The sequence below is a fragment of the Astatotilapia calliptera genome, chromosome 16, assembly GCF_900246225.1.
Source record: "Astatotilapia calliptera chromosome 16, fAstCal1.2, whole genome shotgun sequence".
In the NCBI taxonomy this organism is placed as follows: Eukaryota; Metazoa; Chordata; class Actinopteri; order Cichliformes; family Cichlidae; genus Astatotilapia; species Astatotilapia calliptera.
In genome coordinates this window covers 12,545,140-12,566,287 of record NC_039317.1, presented here as the reverse complement: position 1 = coordinate 12,566,287, position 21,148 = coordinate 12,545,140, and the positions used below count along the sequence as shown (strand labels likewise).

At 41.6% G+C, this 21,148-nt stretch overlaps 1 protein-coding gene across 1 annotated transcript; it reads left to right on the top strand.

Moving 5' to 3' along the window:
* Positions 1 to 5,387: 5,387 nt before the first annotated feature.
* On the top strand, positions 5,388 to 8,873 carry LOC113007376 (uncharacterized). Its single transcript, XM_026143869.1, has 2 exons — positions 5,388 to 7,490; positions 7,521 to 8,873. The coding sequence occupies exons 1-2, from the start codon at positions 5,388 to 5,390 to the stop codon at positions 8,871 to 8,873; spliced, it is 3,456 nt and encodes a 1,151-aa protein (XP_025999654.1).
* Positions 8,874 to 21,148: the final 12,275 nt, after the last annotated feature.

Below are 21,148 nucleotides of genomic sequence, written 5' to 3'. Positions count from 1 at the left end.
TAAGCACCTGGTGACTGTGGGAAGGAAAAACTCCCTTTTAACAGGAAGAAAGTTCCAGTAGAACCAGGCAGCGAGGGGTAGCCATCTGCCATGATCAGTTGGAGTTGACCTTTCTGATTTCACTGTTGGCTTCTCTTTAGCTGATTACAGAGGTCATAATAGCCTTCCAGTTTTGTGCTGACAACTAAGTGCAAATCCATCCATCCACCTTCTTCCGCTCATCTAGTTCAGGGTCCTGGTTGTAGCCTCTTTGAGCTGTCATAGTGCTAAAGACAAAGGGTACACACTGTACAGGTCACCAATTTATCGAAGGGCTCTGTCCAGTTATACCAGAACATTTCAGTCCTTGCGTATCGTCTTTCTTGGCTTTGAATTTGCTTTTAATGGCTTTACTGTATTAGTACCAGTCCCTTTGCTTTCATACTTTTGAGGTGAAAATGGAGTTACAGTTGTGTTTGTGACTCTAAAGGAAGAGCACTTTACAGCTCAAGATCTCCTGAGGAGAGGTCCACAGTTGTACTTTTCTCCATTAATAGCATTCATTAGAACCGTTGTGAAAAGTTACTGATCACCAATTAGAATTTTTGGGTCTGTTTACATATGTTTGGATTCTGTGATACACTCAGGCACTTAAATGTTGATGCACTACGTAAGCTGTAACTTCTGTAAAAATGTTGATTCAACATAGAATATTCAATTTTCATTTAGCAATCTATCTTGCCATGAGCCACAGAAAACTTCTTTTACTGTCCTACAGTTCAGACTGATTGTATTTTGGCCACAGGACTGGATCTTTGTTTCTAATTCGAACACTGCCTTGAGGAGAACAGACTGGCTCCACACAGCGAAGCATCTCACATTAATTGGATTATGATAAAAGTATCCATGATCAGCTCTTCCTATCGAGCTCAGGTGTCATGCTGCGATGACACGAACCCTTTTCCTGGTTCACACAAAGGGAGCTTTAGCTGGGATTCGCCTTTAAAAAGGAAGCACTGTCCTGGTAATTGGAGAGACCTGGTTTAATTTAAGTTTTATGTAAGACATTACCAATCACACATGTTATATTAGGAAAAGCATGTGAATAATCTAATTTTTGATGCTGGCTTCTTGTCGCAGTGTCATGTCTGAGAACAGAACAGCACCGTTTTAAATGGTATTAGCAATTCATGTTCTTTTCTTCTTTGACAAGTCAATTTTTTTTTTTTTGCTGTGAAAAGGTCTGTTAAATTTGTCTTTTTCTTCAACTATGATTATTTTTTGTTGCTTTCTTTTTTTTTGAATGTATCTGTGTTCCTCCTTTGACATTCTTACTCAGTTTAGCAACTCCCGCTGGTTCAGCCTTTGACACAATGTAATAATCCAGTCATTGATTGTCAATCCTTGTTTTTGCAGAGCAGCTGAAACATCAGATCAGAGACCAGTGCAAAACAGTCTTGCCAGCATTTCAGTTATGCGTGTTAAAAAAACATTCAAAAAAATTACAATCTGCCATGTTTCTGTAATTTAGTAACTCGTTTATCACCTTAAACTGTGGTTTTGTTAAAGCACTCGACTGCAAACCCATCCAGAGGTTTGTTACAGTATGACTGAAAAGGAAGGCAATTTGTTTTTTGGGTGATTTGGTCATGCAAATTATGAAGTGGCTTCAATAACAGGAAGAAGGGGTAATCATTCCTGCATGTGATGTGTTTTTCAATCAAAGCATTATGCATGTGTTTTGATTTCATTTTGAGATAAGTATTGTAAGGTGTAACAGAATATATTCAAGTATTTTTTTTATTTGCATTTAAAAGAATAGCATCATATGCACATCTCCCCTTATAATAGTGAAATTATTTTGTTGTGTGACATTATACCGTAGGTCATTGAAGGAAAGGCAAGGAAATTGTGATGCATTTAAATAGTGTCACTCTGATCTTTTGGTTGGTTGATTTTAATGTTTTTGGGTATAGAGAATGTATCCCCCCCCCCCCCGAATTAGCAAGTTCACATTGACCTCAGACATTATATATGGGTAACAATTTATTATATGTTCTACTATACACAATATAAAACACAGTATATTATATTTAAGTTTCACCTAGTGACAATTTTAAGAAATGTAGGAAAAGCACGAGTGTGCGGTCTTTTATTCACCTTTTATTTGGTTTTGTTTATTTTATAGGATAATAGGTATGCGTGTTGCAAACACTGGTTCGTCTGTGTTTTCGTGTGAAGATAAGTGTATGTAAGAATCAGAGGTGCTGCGTTTGTGGAGAGGGCTTTTGGCGAGCTTTGGGATTTTGTCCTCCATTTCACCTGTCATTGCTTAGGGAAGGCAGGCGATCTCCCTAATGGCTAGAGTCAGGGGCCCTGGGAGATGAGAGGGGAGAAAGATTGTCAAGGGCACATTCTTAGACCTTTAAACATGGGTCTCAAGGATAGTTAGAAAATCAGACACTTATTCAGCAAGAAAGTGTGCATAATTAAGGCTACGCTTCAGAACATAGCCCTTGGTACCGTCACAGGCAGTTTTATGGGTTGTACCAGTTGGATTAAACCTCAAGGTTTGAAGGTTACATTAAAACTGAAGGCGCAAATCACTGCTTTACATAACATGACCTTATCTATCTATCTATGTTCTTCGTCAACTAAAACATTTAAAATCACTTTAAAGTACTAGCATGAGTCTTTATTTACTCCCTTTTTTCTTTTAACATCTATTTTTAATGCTATAAACTTCAAAATGATTGTTTTACCATCTCATCAGGAACTTGGATACTTTGGCAGAAGCATTTAATACCCTCCAAATCCTCTAATTACCTCTACATGCAAAATGCATGAAGTATGGATTTCATCTCCTGGCTCTTCGCCCATGTCAATCTGTTGGAATTCATGTTATTAGCATCGCTTTCAGAAACGGCAATGGTGGGGCGGAGGAGATAATGAGGGGGATGTCCCAGTACCACCAATGGATGATCTAGTGGCCCAAATGCAAGAAGACAGGGCTGCCAGTGGAGTCCCTGTCAGGGAGCGTCTACTGTTTTTGTGATCACGCAGAAGGGGACAGACATTGATTGTGTGCAGTCTGACACAGAATCACAGCAGAGAGGAAAGGTCAGGGTCAAATGGCGTGAAAGTAAATAAATTGACTAAGCAGCACGCAATGTCCTTAGATGAACAATGTAGCCTGCATGTGTTTTTCATCATTAACTATTAATGTTAGTTGGCGCTGTTTTCTTCTCTCTGATCACAGTGGGTGACATACAGTGATAGTCTCCAAAGTCTTGTTTATTAAGGAGATGTTTACTAATGACAGACACGGTTTAGATATGTAAGAAAAGCATGCGTTATTATGGTAAAAATAGATGCAATAGATGCAATGTATTTTTCTTGATGTAGAAAAATACATCTTGAGCCAGTATGTGTTTTTCCCCTGTAGACCTCAAACATCAAATATTTATTGGCTTCAGACAATAATAATTAATCATAATACATAGTTTTACTTTTGCTTATTTATTTGCTGTAACTCACCAAAGAATACGATGTTTTCAGTTGGTAGTAAGTACCCTAAAGTGTGTGAAAGTATGCTCAAGTTTGATCTATAAAAATCTGTTTTTATTTAGACTAATTTTTAGGTTGTGTAGTTCAGGCTCCCCTCACAGTAGGAATCTAAGGTTCTTGCTTGGTGCTTGCTTTTCCTTTAATTTGTCATCGGTCTGTAAATGAAAAACATGTCACACTGTAAAACGTGTGGCACAAAACCAAAATTCCACGTAGGGCGTGGACTGCATATCAGTCAACTCAACAGCTGAGGTAACAAAGTCCAGGCACTTAAGTAGAACTTTCAGTTATCTGTATGCAACACGTACCAGATACCTGGTCAGACATGTTCTATATCTGAGCAACAGTCTGATCCATCTGAATCAGAAAATTTAAAATATAATTTATCACACAAAATCAAATGGAAACAGCCCCGGCTACAGTATTAGCATAAAAGTTAAGAGCCAAAACAGACCAGTGCACCACTTGCATAAAGGACAAAACACACAATCAAAGGCCAGGGCCAGCTGTGCCAGAGGTCAGCTACACTCTCTAGTCCCACCACACTGTACGGGGTAGGCTGGCAATCCTCCCCAGTCTCAGCAAGCCAACTCTTCCTTCATCCTGTAGCACAAACAGTTGACTCCCATTATTCATGGGCGTTAGGGACCACAATGTGGTCTTCATTGTAAAACTCACAGGAGAACAAAAAGACCATCTACTTTAAAATATTTCTTAATATAAACCATCTTAAATCTTATAACATGCGCAGAGAAACTGTGACAGCAGTGTTTGCAGTGGGGCATATCAGTGGACTAGAGTGTAAGAGCAATCAAATACAATTAACCAAACCCAAACACGGTCATTGGCTCAGAACAATTGTGAAACAAACCCAAGGAGGACCAGGTTTTTTGCACTCTGGGGAGCCTATGGATGTCCGGGGCCCGGGTCTCCTCCGCGGCCGCTTCATGCTCTGGGGGGGAGGGCTATGGCTCCCCACACCTTCTAGCAGATTGTTACATGAAGAAACCTTTTGAACTTAAGCGCACTCACGCACACAGGTGTACACCCGGGTGCTCACGTACAGAAACTATATCTTCCTTGGCTGCTACCTTAAAGCGTATTGTGCACTGTCGGTCCTGCGTGCTGCTCAATAACATTCAATATTTTGTATTTAATGTTACTTACACGTATCTAGGTTGTTCTCTCTATATTGTGTTGTTCTCTTGTTGTTTGTTTTCTCTTTTCTTCTTTTAACAGGTGATCCAACGGATTTTCGCAGTGTCTTCTTTTACTGTCCCCCCCTTCCCCTCTGTCTGTCCAATTTGTAATAACTTAAAATAAAATAAAATAAATAAACAATGATAATATAGACATCACCCAGCAGTAGTCCTGTGGTAGCCGCTGGCTGCAGTATACGCTTGAAAGTTGTGGAAGTGGAGTGGGTAGGGGTGAGCTGCCATTTCTTTTGATCACCCGTTTTCTCCTGTTTTGAGTTAGTTAAGGAGGTCAGACTCTGTCTTTATTTTTGACTTTATTTTGGTGAGGTCAGGGGTGCGGGATTTGTGTAGGTTTGTTTTGTTTATTGTTTTGGCCTTGGCTCACCCTGAAGTGTTGACACTCCCGTTTTGGTTCTCTTTATTCACCTTGTAAATAAATCACTTCACATCTAACGGATTTGTTGCGTGTGACTGCTTGGGTCTTGGGGAGGGAAGCGAGTGCCTCGCTCATGTTATGGCCTGGCCCTAGACGGGTCGTAACATGAATTGGGGGCTCGTCCTCTGCCTTTTTCTGTGGGTTTTTGCGTGTGTTTGGTCTGTTGGCGGTTTTCTTGGGTGTGGGGGTGGTAGGTGTGTGGAATTATGGAGTTTTCTTTGGATGATTTTGTTACTTCGCCTTCGTGGGATAGAATTGTGAGGTGCAGGAAAGCGGATTTGCTTATCATTGCTAGTTGTTATGATGTTCAAGTGTCCTATGGTGCCCGCAAAGCGGAGGTTAGGGACGCTTTGTGTGCAGAGCTGGTGGAGCGAGGCATCCTTCCTGCCCCGAAGGCAGCTGTAGAGCAGCCTGATGGCGGGGGTGTGAAGGTGGCTCCGGAGGCTGAGCCGGGGTCGGATGCCGAAGGGCCTGTTAGCGTGCTACCAGCCGAGGCGGACTCTGATGCAGCCGAGGCGGACTCTGATGCAGCCGAGGCGGACTCTGATGCTGCTGGGGCGAAGCCTGAAGCAGCTGGGTCTGGTACGGCCGGGGAACCCCTGGCGGGGCGGTCTACGGAAGATCTCCGTTTGACCCTCCGTATTAGGGAGGTGGAAGCCCGTGCTAAAGAGCTTGAGGTACAAGCGATGCACCTCCGTGTCAGAGCTTTGGAGCTGGAGCGAAAACCCTCCACATCTGCCTCTAGTCATCCTAGTACGTCCACCGCGGTCCCGACAGGTTTTGACATCACCAAACACGTTAAACTGGTTCCCCCGTTTCGTGAGGCCGAAGTGGATTCCTATTTTAACGCTTTTGAGCGTATAGCGGCCGCGTTAAGTTGGCCGAAGGAATTTTGGCCGCTGCTGTTACAATGCAAATTGGTTGGCAAAGCCCAGGAGGTGTGTACCAGTTTATCAATTGAAGATAGCCTGGATTATGACGTCATGAAGAAGACTGTGTTGCAGGCATATGAGCTCGTCCCAGAAGCCTACCGTCAAAAATTTAGGAAGTGTGAAAAAACCGCCAATCAGACATTTGTGGAGTTTGCCCGTGAGAAAAGTCGCCTGTTTGAACGATGGTTGCAGGCCAGTAAAGCACAGGATTTCGAGGGGCTGAAAGAGCTTCTTTTGTTAGAGGAATTCAAAAAATGTTTGCCGGACCAAGCAGTTATTTATCTGAATGAGCAAAAGGTGACCTCACTTGCTAAAGCGGCAGTGATGGCTGATGAGTTTACTCTCACCCACAAAACTATATTTTCAGCCGCTGTCTCACAGAATATTAGGGTGGGACAGGAAAGGAAGATAAAGTCACCAAAGATAGGACTGAAAGATAGACAGGAGGATGGTGTTAATCGCGACTGTTTTTATTGTCGCGGACCCGGACATCTAATCGCTGCCTGTCCTGCGCTCCGGAGGAAAGAGCAGCGCAAAGGCTCTAAAAATCCAGCGGGCGTAGGTCTCATCAAAGTTGTCCCTTTGCCTAAATCGCATTCCACTCTCACCCGTGATTTGCACCATGTGGATGCAGAAATAGAGCCACGTTTTAAACCGTTCATCACGAAAGGCTTTGTTTCTGTGACGGGAGAAGAGAGGGACAAAGTGCCTGTTACTATTCTTCGGGACACAGGTGCGCATCAGTCGTTTATGTTGGATAGTGTACTGCCATTGTCAGATAAAACTGCTTGTGATTCAGATGTGTTGGTTTGGGGAATTAAGATGAGCGTTCTTCGGGCGCCGTTACACAAAGTTCATTTACATTCGCCCGTGAAAACGGGGCATGTCAAAGTTGCGGTGAGTTCCCAGTTGCCGATTAAAGGGGTTTCGTTTATTTTAGGAAATGACTTGGCTGGTGGGACAGTTTTCCCACCGCCTGAAGTGGTGGAAACGCCTATTTCTTCTGTCACTGAGGTTGCCGCCCCTTTGTTAAATGTGTTTCCTGTTTGTGCAATCACTCGTGCGCAGTCACGCAAATTTGATGACGTTATGGATGTTGCTGACACGTTTATGGCGACGCCAGACGGGAGAATATCTCCCAGCCGTGAGAGTGACAGAACAAAAAGCGATGTGATGAAACTGATGCCAGAGCTGGATGAGAAATTGAATAGGAATGCATTGATAACCGCTCAGCAGAATGACTCATCACTGGCTCCCTGTTTTCTATCTGCAGCTAAGAGTGCAGGAAGTGAATCACCCACTTCTTATTTTTTGCAAGATGGAGTTCTTATGAGGAGGTGGTCCTCTGACCGGTGTGGTTTGCCTGGTGCTACGCAGGTGGTGGTGCCGAAGCCGCATCGGGGGCAGGTGCTTAGCTTAGCGCATGATGCCAGCATGGCTGGACATCTTGGGGTGAACAAAACATATCATCGGGTGTTGCGCAACTTCTTTTGGCCAGGGTTGAAAGCTGATGTGGTGGCATATTGCCGTACCTGTACCACATGTCAGATGGCGGGGAAACCTAACAGACCCATTCCACCTGCTCCGTTACATCCTATTCCAGTAATAGGTGAGCCGTTTGAAAAAGTAATATTGGATTGTGTGGGTCCCCTGCCAAAAACCAAATCCGGACACCAATACATACTTACAATAATGTGTTCAGCAACAAGGTACCCAGAGGCAATTCCACTACGCACGCTGAAAGCAAAACCGGTGATAAAGGCACTACTTAAGTTTTTCTCTACTTTCGGGCTTCCAAAGGTTGTTCAAACAGACCAAGGAACGAATTTCACCCCAAAAATATTTGCACAGGTTGTGGAGGAGTTGCACATAAAACATGTAAAATCCAGTCCATACCACCCAGAAAGTCAAGGTGCTCTGGAGAGATTCCATCAAACCCTCAAAGCTATGCTGCGCAAGTTCTGCGCAGAGTCGGATAGAGAATGGGATGAGGGTCTGCCGTTATTGTTGTTTGCAGTCAGAGAAGTCACTCAGGAATCCTTGGGATTCAGTCCGATGGATCTGGTGTTTGGACACGTGGTCCGCGGTCCCCTCCGCCTTCTGAAGGAGAGGTGGTTGTCAGAAACTTCTGAAACTCAGCATAATGTTCTGGATTATGTTAGCGGACTTCGGGAAAAGCTTCACCTTGCATGTCAGTTAGCTCGAGAGAATCTGTCACATACGCAAGCTAAAATGAAAACTCGCTATGATAAAAAGGCTGTTTGCAGAAGTTTTCAGCCGGGAGAGAAAGTGTTGGTGTTGTTGCCTGTGGTAGGGTCCAGCTTATCAGCTCAGTTCGCTGGCCCATATGTGGTGGAACAAAAACTCAGTGACAACAACTATGTGATCCAGACCCCAGACCGCCGGAGAAAGTCTAGGGTTTGTCATATTAATCTGTTAAAATCGTTTCACTCGAGGAGTCCTTCGGGTGCGCCGTCTCCAGTGTGCGCCGCTGGTACTGTTTCTCCCTATGAACCCTCTGATGACGGGCTACTCCAGAAAAGTGAAGCGCTGGGTAGCGGCCGGTTGAAAAATTCGGAGATCTTAAATGATTTGGACACATATTTAGTCCACCTGTCTGAACCCGCTCGAGCTGACATCACTGAGCTGATAGAAAACAACTTATCACTTTTTCTGATCACCCTCGTCAAACTGCGGTCCTGTGCCCCGATATTGATGTGGAAGGACATAAACCGATTAAGCAACATGCTTACCGAGTGAACCCAGTGAAAAGGGCGATAATGCAGAAGGAAGTTGACTATCTCTTAGAACACGGTTTAGCCTTTCCAAGCGCCAGCGCATGGAGTTCGCCGTGTGTGCTAGTACCAAAATCCGACAACACTCCTCGGTTTTGTAATGATTACAGGAAAGTTAACGCTGTTACCAAACCTGATTCATTTCCTCTTCCTAGAATGGAGGATTGTATTGATAGAGTGGGATCGGCATCGTTTGTAACCAAACTTGATTTGTTAAAAGGTTACTGGCAAGTACCTTTAACTCCCCGAGCCTCTGAAATATCTGCTTTTGTTACACCGGACCATTTTCTCCAGTATACGGTTATGCCGTTTGGGTTGCGTAATGCACCCGCTACTTTCCAGCGCCTTATGGCCAAAGTACTGGCGGGCGTGAATAACTGCGATGCCTACCTGGACGATGTTGTCATTTACTCATCCACCTGGTCTGACCACTTACAAACACTCTCTCTTGTTTTCAGCCGTTTTCAGGAGGCCTCGCTTACGTTGAACCTAGCCAAATGTGAATTTGGCAGAGCCACCATCACATATCTGGGAAAACAGGTGGGTCAGGGACAGATACTGCCGGTGACCGCGAAAATACAGGCGATCGTTGAGTTTCCAGTCCCACAAACGAGAAGGGCGCTGCGCCGATTTCTAGGAATGTGTGGTTATTATAGAGGGTTTTGTAAGAACTTTGCCACTGTCGTCGTTCCTCTCACCGATTTGATCAGTCCGAAGAAGCCTTTTGTGTGGACGCCTGTTTGTCAGACTGCTTTCGAGTCTGCGAAAGCATTACTGTGCAGTTCCCCTGTTCTTACGGCCCCGAATTTCATGTCCCCTTTCAAGCTCGAGGTTGACGCTAGTGCGGTTGGTGCAGGAGCTGTCCTTGTGCAGGAAGACCATTGCGGCGTGGATCGCCCAATTTGTTACTTTTCAAAAAAATTCAACAAACATCAGATGAACTACAGTACCATTGAAAAGGAAGCCCTTGCCTTGTTGTTAGCCCTACAGCATTTCGAGGTGTATATCGGATCCAGCTCTATCCCTGTTCAAGTGTTCACTGACCATAACCCATTGGTATTTCTCTCCCAGATGCAAAACTCAAATCAGAGACTTATGCGGTGGTCCCTTCTCTTGCAAGACTTCAACCTGCAGATCAGGCATAAGAAAGGGACGGAAAATGTCATCGCGGACGCCCTGTCGAGAGCAATTTTGTAGTCTAGGATTAAACACTAGAAGGATTGTTTAATTCTTATGGAAGGGGGTGTTACGAACTTGTATGTCCGTGTGTTTGTTTGTGCAGGTGCTGTGTTTTTGTCTATGTTAATTTAGCTGTGCCAGGTCCCTGTTCCGATTGGTGCGTGGACTTACTGCCCCGGCGTGATTGGATCCAGCTGGAGGACCCGCCCATTAAAAGGAGGCTGGAGTGCTACAGCGGGAGAGGCCCTCGCGTTTCTCCTCATCACCCAGCAGTAGTCCTGTGGTAGCCGCTGGCTGCAGTATACGCTTGAAAGTTGTGGAAGTGGAGTGGGTAGGGGTGAGCTGCCATTTCTTTTGATCACCCGTTTTCTCCTGTTTTGAGTTAGTTAAGGAGGTCAGACTCTGTCTTTATTTTTGACTTTATTTTGGTGAGGTCAGGGGTGCGGGATTTGTGTAGGTTTGTTTTGTTTATTGTTTTGGCCTTGGCTCACCCTGAAGTGTTGACACTCCCGTTTTGGTTCTCTTTATTCACCTTGTAAATAAATCACTTCACATCTAACGGATTTGTTGCGTGTGACTGCTTGGGTCTTGGGGAGGGAAGCGAGTGCCTCGCTCATGTTATGGCCTGGCCCTAGACGGGTCGTAACAATAGATTAATCAAGTGGAACAATTTCTCCACTTAAAAAAATAAATGTCATGGGCTCTTTCCTGGCCTTCAGACAACAATTCGGATTGCTAAAGTACCAAACAAGACAGGCCAAATAAAAAGAAAAAAGAAACAAACTCAGTCTCAAATGGAGATGATTTAGTGTGCAGGCAGTACCAGTTGACATGTTACATATACTTTGCTCCCTACAACTTAACACAATTATCTCAACTTTCTACTCATTACATTTTCAAAACAAGCTTCTTGTTTTACGTTTACAACATTTGAGAGGAGTTATTATTTTCTATCACTGTGCAGTCAAACTGATTTGAGCCTAATGACACACACAAGTGGTGCTTATCACACAGAAAGAGATGAAAGAGCAACAAAAATACATAATTTATGCATCATTTATAGCAAAATACTCTAGTGTTAAAGGGTTTTTTGGTGCAGATGTCCATAAGTCGTGGCTACAGTACTTAACCTAGCGCAGCAGAAGAGAAGCAAGGACAAAGAGACTCAAATGCCATGACATGTCATGAGGTTCAGTTAATTTGGCAGAGACACTTTTTACTTTCACAGAGTACATTTCACAGCTTGTACTTTTTCCCTTTTACTTGAGTAGAAATGAAAAGTTGAGTTCAGTACTTCAGATACTTGTGTATTTTTTTTACACAAGTATCTGAACTTCTACTTAAGTGATGAATGAGTGTACTTTTGCCACCCCTGCTTAAAAACCACTACACACCCACTCTCCACTTAACCTGCAAAACACATCTACCCAGTATGGCCGTCCATTTAAAGGTTCGATGTATGACACTTTGAACATAATTATGGCAGTGAGCAGCTATTTGCTAGGCAACAGCAGTGTAGTAATGAAGTCACACTTTCTCTGTCTGTCATATTTTGAGCTAGTCTTTTCTATGTTTTGGTAGATGTGTGTTGACCTATGTTAATGACATTGAAAGTTAGGTTTTTTAAAAACATTTCTGCCCTGACAAAGACATTATTGTCAGAATTTGCCATAAAAGGCAAACCTATCAGGTGGAAATGAGTGTGTCAGTGATGATTCGAATACCACACCCTGTATGAGTATTGTTGCTGACCATGGGCATCCCTTTATAGTCACAATTTACCCATCTCGTAAAGGCTGCTTATATCATGATAACGTACCATGTCCCAAAGCAGAAGCCATCTCAAACTGGTTTCATCATGAAAATGTCACTAGTTTACTACAGTGGTATCCCCAGGCACCAGATCTGAATCCAATAGAACACCTTTGTGATATGGTGTGGAAAAGGATTCACAGCATCAATGTGCACCTGACAAGTTTGCAGAAATTACGTGATGCAATCATATCAACATGGAACAGAATAGGGCTTTTTCACAGCAGACTTTTTGACTTGTCGGAGCAAGAAAAGCACAGGTGAAATAAATTTCATTAACAATGGCTCAGTTTCTTTAAGTGCCCCAGTAAGCCATGACAGAGAGCCAGCACGCACAGCTGGAATTCTCATAAGCTGAATGCAGCCATCATTAAGACACCTGTGCTTTTCCTGCTATAACATGTCAAAATGTCTGCTGTGACAAAGGTCTGACTTAAAGGAGTGCTTCCAACGTCTCGTGGAATACATGCTTCAAAGATTTGAGACTGTTTTCTGAGCAAAGGAAGGCTCTGGCACATATTAGTTCCTATGGCTCCCACTGTGAACGTGCAATCCAGAAAGTCCTGAAGCTAATTTTAAATATTCTACAAGGATACAAACAGTTAAAGGGTAAAAAAGGAAAGAACCTTGAAAGAAACCCTGCCACAACTTGCAAAATGGTTGTGCTTACTCATTTGTGGTTACTTTTAAAATATATGCACCTTCCAGAAAAATTAATACAGGGAGTGCATAATTATTAGGCAAATGAGTATTTTATCCACATCATCCTCTTCATGCATGTTGTCTTACCCCAAGCTTTATAGGCTCGAAAGCCTACTACCAATTAAGCATATTAGGTGATGTGCATCTCTGTAATGAGAAGGGGTGTGGTCTAATGACATCAACACCCTATATCAGGTGTGAATAATGATTAGGCAACGTCCTTTCCTTTGGCAAAATGGGTCAAAAGAAGGACTTGACAGGCCCAGAAAAGTCAAAAATAGTGAGATATCTTGCAGAGGGATGCAGCAGTCTCAAAATTGCAAAGCTTCTGAAGCGTGATCATCGAACAATCAAGCGTTTCATTCAAAATAGTCAACAGGGTCGCAAGAAGCGTGTGGAAAAACCAAGGCGCAAAATAACTGCCCATGAACTGAGAAAAGTCAAGTGTGCAGCTGCCAAGATGCCACTTGCCACCAGTTTGGCCATATTTCAGAGCTGCAACATCACTGGAGTGCCCAAAAGCACAAGGTGTGCAATACTCAGAGACATGGCCAAGGTAAGAAAGGCTGAAAGACGACCACCACTGAACAAGACACACAAGCTGAAACGTCAAGACTGGGCCAAGAAATATCTCAAGACTGTTTTTTCTAAGGTTTTATGGACTGATGAAATGAGAGTGAGTCTTGATGGGCCAGATGGATGGGCCCGTGGCTGGATTGGTAAAGGGCAGAGAGCTCCAGTCCGACTCAGACACCAGCAAGGTGGAGGTGGAGTACTGGTTTGGGCTGGTATCATCAAAGATGAGCTTGTGGGGCCTTTTCGGGTTGAGGATGGAGTCAAGCTCAACTCCCAGTCCTACTGCCAGTTTCTGGAAGACACCTTCTTCAAGCAGTGGTACAGGAAGAAGTCTGCATCCTTCAAGAAAAACATGATTTTCATGCAGGACAATGCTCCATCACACGCGTCCAAGTACTCCACAGCGTGGCTGGCAAGAAAGGGTATAAAAGAAGAAAAACTAATGACATGGCCTCCTTGTTCACCTGATCTGAACCCCATTGAGAACCTGTGGTCCATCATCAAATGTGAGATTTACAAGGAGGGAAAACAGTACACCTCTCTGAACAGTGTCTGGGAGGCTGTGGTTGCTGCTGCACGCAATGTTGATGGTGAACAGATCAAAACACTGACAGAATCCATGGATGGCAGGCTTTTGAGTGTCCTTGCAAAGAAAGGTGGCTATATTGGTCGCTGATTTGTTTTTGTTTTGTTTTTGAATGTCAGAAATGTATATTTGTGAATGTGGAGATGTTATATTGGTGCCACTGGTAAAAATAAATAATTGAAATGGGTATATATTTGTTTTTTGTTAAGTTGCCTAATAATTATGCACAGTAATAGTCACCTGCACACACAGATATCCCCCTAAAATAGCTAAAACTAAAAACAAACTAAAAACTACTTCCAAAAACATTCAGCTTTGATATTAATGAGTTTTTTGGGTTCATTGAGAACATGGTTGTTGTTCAATAATAAAATTATTTCTCAAAAATACAACTTGCCTAATAATTCTGCACTCCCTGTATTAACCACCAATGTGAGAAAAAAACAGCCATGCATAACACATACAAAGAATCTCTGCATATTGGCTTTACCCAAACATTGGGAGCAGGGCCAGCCAAGACAATGGTGACAAGTCACTAAAGAAATGACGGGAAAGCAGGAAATCAAGATGATCGAGCAGGTAAGTATCTCTGTTGCCTTTGCCACTAACATGGTTTTGCTGTGCCTACTGAAGAACCAACTTTCGGGCCTGAAAAATACCCCATATTATATCCTCTGTCTGACCCTTACTGTTTCTGGGAGTGATACTTGTAACATGAATGCAGAAGTCTCAAATACCAGTGAGTCCCCATAGACTTTAATTTTTAAATGCTTATGCTTAATGTCTGGTACAAATTACAGGTTTGGCCTTTATGAATAACTGGTATTACGAGTTAGCTGCTAACAGCTATTCTTCACATCTTCTCATTGAAGCAGTGTTAATTTCATTGACCAGTACATTTTTTTCATAGTTTACATTAACAACCATTTTTTCTGATGAAAATAAGATGATAACTGAATAAACACTAATACACAAGGACAAGAACTAAGATCAAGTATAGTGATACTAGATTACTCGATATTTTATTTGCCCCAGAAAACATCACAGCTTTTTTTGAGGGGGCAGGGGATACAACTAGCTCTCACGCTCTGTGTTTGTCATGTAAAACACGAAACATGTGGAAACACAACAAAGAGAAGAGCAGATGTATAAATTTAGCATTTGATATAAACTAAAATAACACACAATTTTTAAACCGTGTGGACCAACTAGTAAAACGACAACAAACTTTTACGCTTTATATTTTGGTCAACTGAATGAACTCTAAACTTTGTCTACTATAATCCTATGATATTTAGACTAGACTAGACTAAAACTAGAACAATTTCAATGCTTTAATTATGACTAAAACTAAATCACATTTTTAATCAAAATGAACACGCCATTTTTGTCACTGAACACGACCTCTTTTGTGCTACTGGGTATAATGTAAAAACTGCAGGAATGTTGTGCTTCAGTTTTGGTTAGTGAAACTCTAGCAGTTTAATATTTTGATGCTTTAAACAATTAGCAGCTAGGCTACAGTTTATGGATAACACTACCTAGCTAACCAAGCTAGCGTTAGCTGATAACTTAGCACTTAAGGCTTTTAGTCGAACCCTTTGCAGGGCTCAGTTAACACGTTAAATGCTAAAGGTCATGACATTGCAGAAGAAACAGACTGAAAGACCAAACAAGTATGGCTTGTTTAAAAGGATTACAGGCAAAAGTCTCTTCTTTCTAAAATGACATTGCATCAAGACTTAGGTTTGCTAAGATGCATCCGAACAAACTGCAAACATTTGGAGGTTGATTTGCCGTAATGCAGAGTGCCCATTTTGGAAAAAACTAAAACAAAAGAACAAATACAGGATATCAGTACAAACTCCTCATACCAACTGTCAAGCACAGCGGTGGAGGAGCGATGACCAGACCTTAACTAGACTGATATAATTGTGGCAGGGCATCAACTATATACTGACGGAGGGTGTTCTTTCTTTCATCGTGACTGGATACTGTACATCAATGACAGACTAAACAGGTTAGATTGACTTTAAAGGTAGAGTGGAATCATGTTTCGAAGAAAACTGCTTGCATAGCTCATCCTTTTTTTGTTTAAGCCTAGTTAGTAACATAAAATGCATTCTGTATTCAGCTGTTAAAGTTTTCTCGTCTTTTTCCTACATGCAACAGCCATTTATTTTCTACATCTTTCCCCTATTAAAGTCACTGGATTCCAAAGCGTTCTTGAAAAACATTCCTATTTTTGTCTGAGTATCAGAGGTTTAACAGACATCTACAACAAAGGTGAGGGAGATTTAATTGACTTAAAACTGTGTACTGAGTCATCACTTGTCACACGCCCCATCTGAACCTCTTTAAAAGGCGCTCCTCACTCATTATTTTGATACAGCTGTAAGCCTCATCTTTTCTGATCAAAAGTTTCTTAATATCACAATCCCCAAACTTATGCTTAAAGACAGCACTGTATCGTTATACGCGTTTCATCTCCTCAAAAACTTCTTGTAAGCGACTATTGATGCGATGGAGTTGAACTGCTTCCTTTTGAAATGCTCACCTCAAAGGTGCTGAATCCAAATCTGAGCTGAGCCACAGGGACTTTGCGTGGAAAATCAAACACTGTTTCAAGCACTTCCAAGCTCTTCATCAGTAGCTGCTGATGTTCAAGGCTCTTCTAAACCTCCCCCTGCCAAACTGCATGTAAGAACTGCTAATTTGTTCACCTTTTGTCACTCACTTAGATATGCAGCACACAAAACCTACGCTCACATACGCATGTGCAAAATTGCACAAAGCATAGTATTTAAATAGATGGCCAACTTTTTTTTTTTACCTGCTATTCTTGAGCAGGAGTGTTTTTTGTTTTTTCTCAGCCTTGGCTACTCAGTTTCACTTCAGTTAACAAGCTTGGACAAATATGTTCTCATAATGAACGTGAACAAATTCTAACAAAACCATACTTTTTGCTCTCTGGAGTTGGATGTGGGATGAGTTTATGTACTTCAAAAGTATCTGAAACAGGGCATGATGTTGACACTAAGTGTTGCAGTTATTGGGTTATGGATGTGCTCTACAGCTGAATGTAAAACAGCTGGACTCTGTCTGACAAATGCAGCTGGAGGAAGGCAACGTATACGGACGGCATCCATCTATCGACTGTAAGTGCAGCTATTTCCAGTTGAAGCCCCGTGGAATGGCATCAACTCTATTGAAAGCAAACTAGCTACACTTTAATTAGGTGTGTAAGCTAACAGTAATTTTATTCTTGTCAAAGTGCTTTGGCCTGCATGAGGAGAGTCCCTTCATAGAGGACGGTGATGGAGAATAGCTTCCATTAATGAGGGGAAACACAGCAGGCAGGAGCAAGAAACTATCACTTAAAGAGCTAAGATGGTGGCTAATATCCATTGCCTACAGAAAAAAGGGATGAGATGACACATTATAATAATGCACAAGTGCAAAGTAAGCATTTTATGGTGAAACAAAGTAAATTTCTTCATAAAGGAAATATGCAGTAGAACTGATTCTTAAGCCAATTTTGTTTCTGATGGACAGTTTACAACTTCATTATAAGACTGTCCGCATGTCAAACGTCGATTTTTTTTCAAAGGTTGAAAGATAAATTCAGTATTTTTACAACAAGATGGTTCCTTTCAGCAAGATAAGCAAAAAATTCCTTTTTTAAATATCTCAGTGACTCAGAGTATTCCTAATGTTTATGCCTGGACTTTTTGGAAAGTATTCACATCTTTTTCTTTAGGACTTTATTCCCAGACAAATGTGAGAACATGCCTGTTTTATTTAATTGTTGTATTTATTATTGCACTGTATGCTGAGGGCAACATGGGTTATATTGGATGTATTATATGAAGGATCATGCACACGCCTAGAAATATTTGAATTTTGATTCTTTTCCTATTTAGGAATTTGTGCGTCTGTTAGTCTAAAGCAGTGTGTTTGCATGGATAATTTTATATTATTGTTTTTAACATCAGCACATGCCTCATGTGCCTAAATAATAATGATCTCATGCAGCTTCTATTACATCTGAGTTAATAAAACTGATTCAGCTTTCTACACACAGTTGTTAAATATTGAGCACATGTGCATATGTGTATTTTCACAAAGTCACACTCTGAGCACTATTAGACAGTTGGTGCTGAAGGTGAATTCTTTTGTTCTCTTCAAAAAGCAAAGGGACAACTCAGGTGAATGGTGGACCTCTGTGACAAGGCCTCTACATCAAGATCTGAACCTGGGAGACTGTCGTCTAGTCTTTAAGTCTGACGTCATTAGTTGTTTCCAGGTCCAAACTCCGCTTCAGGTCCCAAAATCAAATGATCACTGCCGCATCACTGAGAGTTAAAAACTGTCTAAATTCTTTTATCTTTAATAAAATGATCAGTGATGCTGCTTTACCAGGTGTAACAGTTAAGTTTAACATCCACGCATCCATGAAAACAGATTTTATTAAATTAAAGTTAGCTCGCTAGTTTCCACCCAAACACAATATAGCATGTTCTGACTGAAGGATTTCTGAAAAAATTAAAACGTACAGCTCTGCTGTCACTTCCGACATAAATGAAGACAGGAAACTAAACAGCAGTGACTTTTGTAGGGTTACTGAAGTTGGGCTAGCTGATATATAACGATGTGCTAACTACACAGCTATGTTAGCATAATATAAACACACTGAAGCTGGAGGATGAACGCTAACTTTTTTCACTCGCTAAAAGTTAACGTGAGGGTTCCCGATGGTTTGGGACAAATGCAATTACATGGCAGGATGCTGTAAACCAGGGGTGTCAAACTCAAATACACAGTGGGCCAAAATTCAAAACTGGAACAAAGTCGCGGGCTAACGCTAATATTTATTGAAAAAAAAATCTTCCTCTAGATATAATAATGAATCTTTTCTTATGGACTCAAACAAGTTTTGCTGAAAAACTGAATATGGAACAAGCAAAGCTTAATACTAAACAATATATATATATTAACTGTATAACCGACAGTGATCACTGACTGTTTTTAGGGGCTTGTTCAGATTGAACAGAACAAGATAAAGAAGCATTAAAACATGTTAAAAACACAACAGCCTTAGTAGTTTGGACCCAGAAACAGGATTTGTACTTCATCACTTAAAGACCAGATAGTCACCATCAAGAAGCTCTGCAGGCACGCATCCACTCATATCGTACTTAGATTCTGAATTTATTCCCTATAAACCTTGCTTTCTTAGTCATCTGCCACTGGGTATGAAATAGCATAAGTGAAGACACGAGCGCGCTCCCAAAACAGGAGAAGATAGCACTGTCTTGTTCTGTAATTGTTAGCATAATGAGAATATCTGTGGAACTTCTACCCAGCAAAAGAAAAAAAAGAGCCTTGTTGTGGAAGTAGAGTCTTCAGGGAACTCAAAAATCAATATTCAGTAGGCGTTATTACATCCAGATCCAGTAGTGAAGTTGATGTTTTGATGTTTTAAGATAAAACGTGATCTTGATTTTCTGACAATGGGAGGGTTACAGTTACGGTGGATCAGGCAAAGGGTTGAAAAGTTCTCCGTGGTCACTTTCGCAGTTACATATATAACGTATTTCTTTGACAGTACCACTACTTACTGCATTTTCCTTGGTCAGGTTGATTCTTTTGATATTCATCAGGGGCACCGATAACTCCTGGGCAAAATAGCTTTTCCCATTCATGTGTGAGAGGCTGTATTTCTTTATTGTAAATAATAAATAATGCAGTCCTAGTGCAATATTAATCACTGGATTTGAGAAGGTGTTTGAAGCTGTGGTTTAGTCCACACAAGAAAGTTATAATTTTTACCTACCTACCTTGATAACTGGATTGTTCATTGGGGCAGATGATTTATCACGTTAAATCAAAGTAAGACCATACTATAGCTTGGTGCAGGCGGTTTCTTTCATATTCCACATAATCATTAGACTCGTGGTTAGTAGGCAAATCAATAACGGTGATATATGATTTCATATTACTGATGATATAGAAACCTTCAAAGCAAAGATTGTATATAAAAGATGGACTAATAGCTAAATGGAAGTAAGACTCTTGATCACAAAAAAGAAGCATTTTTTAAAACAGTGGTTTTCATACAATTTGTCCTCAAAACACACTAAAGAGAATATCTGTGCAAAACGGTCTCTATGAAATGTCATTACTTCTGTCAGGTTAAGACACTTTTGATATGCATAAGCAGGCATTTCTTTTTCTTTTCAAAAATCTCCACTAGTATATAACTTCTCTCTATTAGTTTATCACTTTCAAACAATCCAACAACCACTTTTGCTTCCTCTGGTTATATTAAATGCTCTTAAAAACAGACCAGGTTTCTCTCAAAACGAATGTTTGGTTTCTAAGTGCTAACATTTCCACGGAATTGAACTACTAGTTCTCGATTCCCATACCTGCAAGTGACTTAGCTTAAGCGTGCAGTATCTTGGGCTTCTCTTCTCTTCTATTCAATTTTTTTTATACAGCGCCAAATCAGAACAACAGTTGCCTCAAGGTGCTTTGGGTTTGTGGTGTACCAGTGGCTTCTCATTAAGACTATGCTTCCTCCTCACCGTCACCCAGCCATCCTGTTTCCCCGGTTGCTTGGGACAGTTTGCTGGGGGCAGCTGTTGGGGCCTACGCTACCTTCAGTTGCATCGGCTACAGGGGCCTGGCTAGCTACGGGTTTTTCAAGGGTGGAAGCCGAGTCTGCAGTTAATCTTATATAAGATATAAGAAGTTCATATAAGAAGTTTCAATTAAATTGCTACGCAGACAAGATACACAAAAACACCACTGTGTGCTGGAACAGGAAGTGAGAGCGAACACTAAGTGACAGTGCCACCCAAAGGATGAAAGCATCCTTCTGACAGGATGAGTTTGGTATTTTTTTCTCATCTACAACTTAGTCTTAATTACTTGTTTCAAACAAACAAAAAGCCCATTCTTAGAAACAATGGGTGGTGTCAGAGTGGCCACATCAGATTTTTAGAGGCCTATGTCACAACAATATTATAACATGTTAGCATCAGGGAATTTGCGTGATTGTCAAAACTATGAAATCCAGCAACATAAATACTTACTAAACCAAATCAAATCAAAACATCCACAACTGCCACAATTGTTTAACACCTGCAGTCAGCAACAGTCTTGTATGGACAGCGACAGAGATTAAGTCCTGTCCAACCTCATCAACTTTATCCAGGGCCTCCACAGGTGTCTGTAGCCCTGCCTCATAGAATGACGGAGCTATCATAACACATCACGGCTCAGAGTGGAAGAGTGGCAGCACCCAGCTAGTCTACTGTACAATCTAGGCCCCTGGGCATGAAGATGGGGTGGATCAGATCATTCCCTTGTTGCCAGGG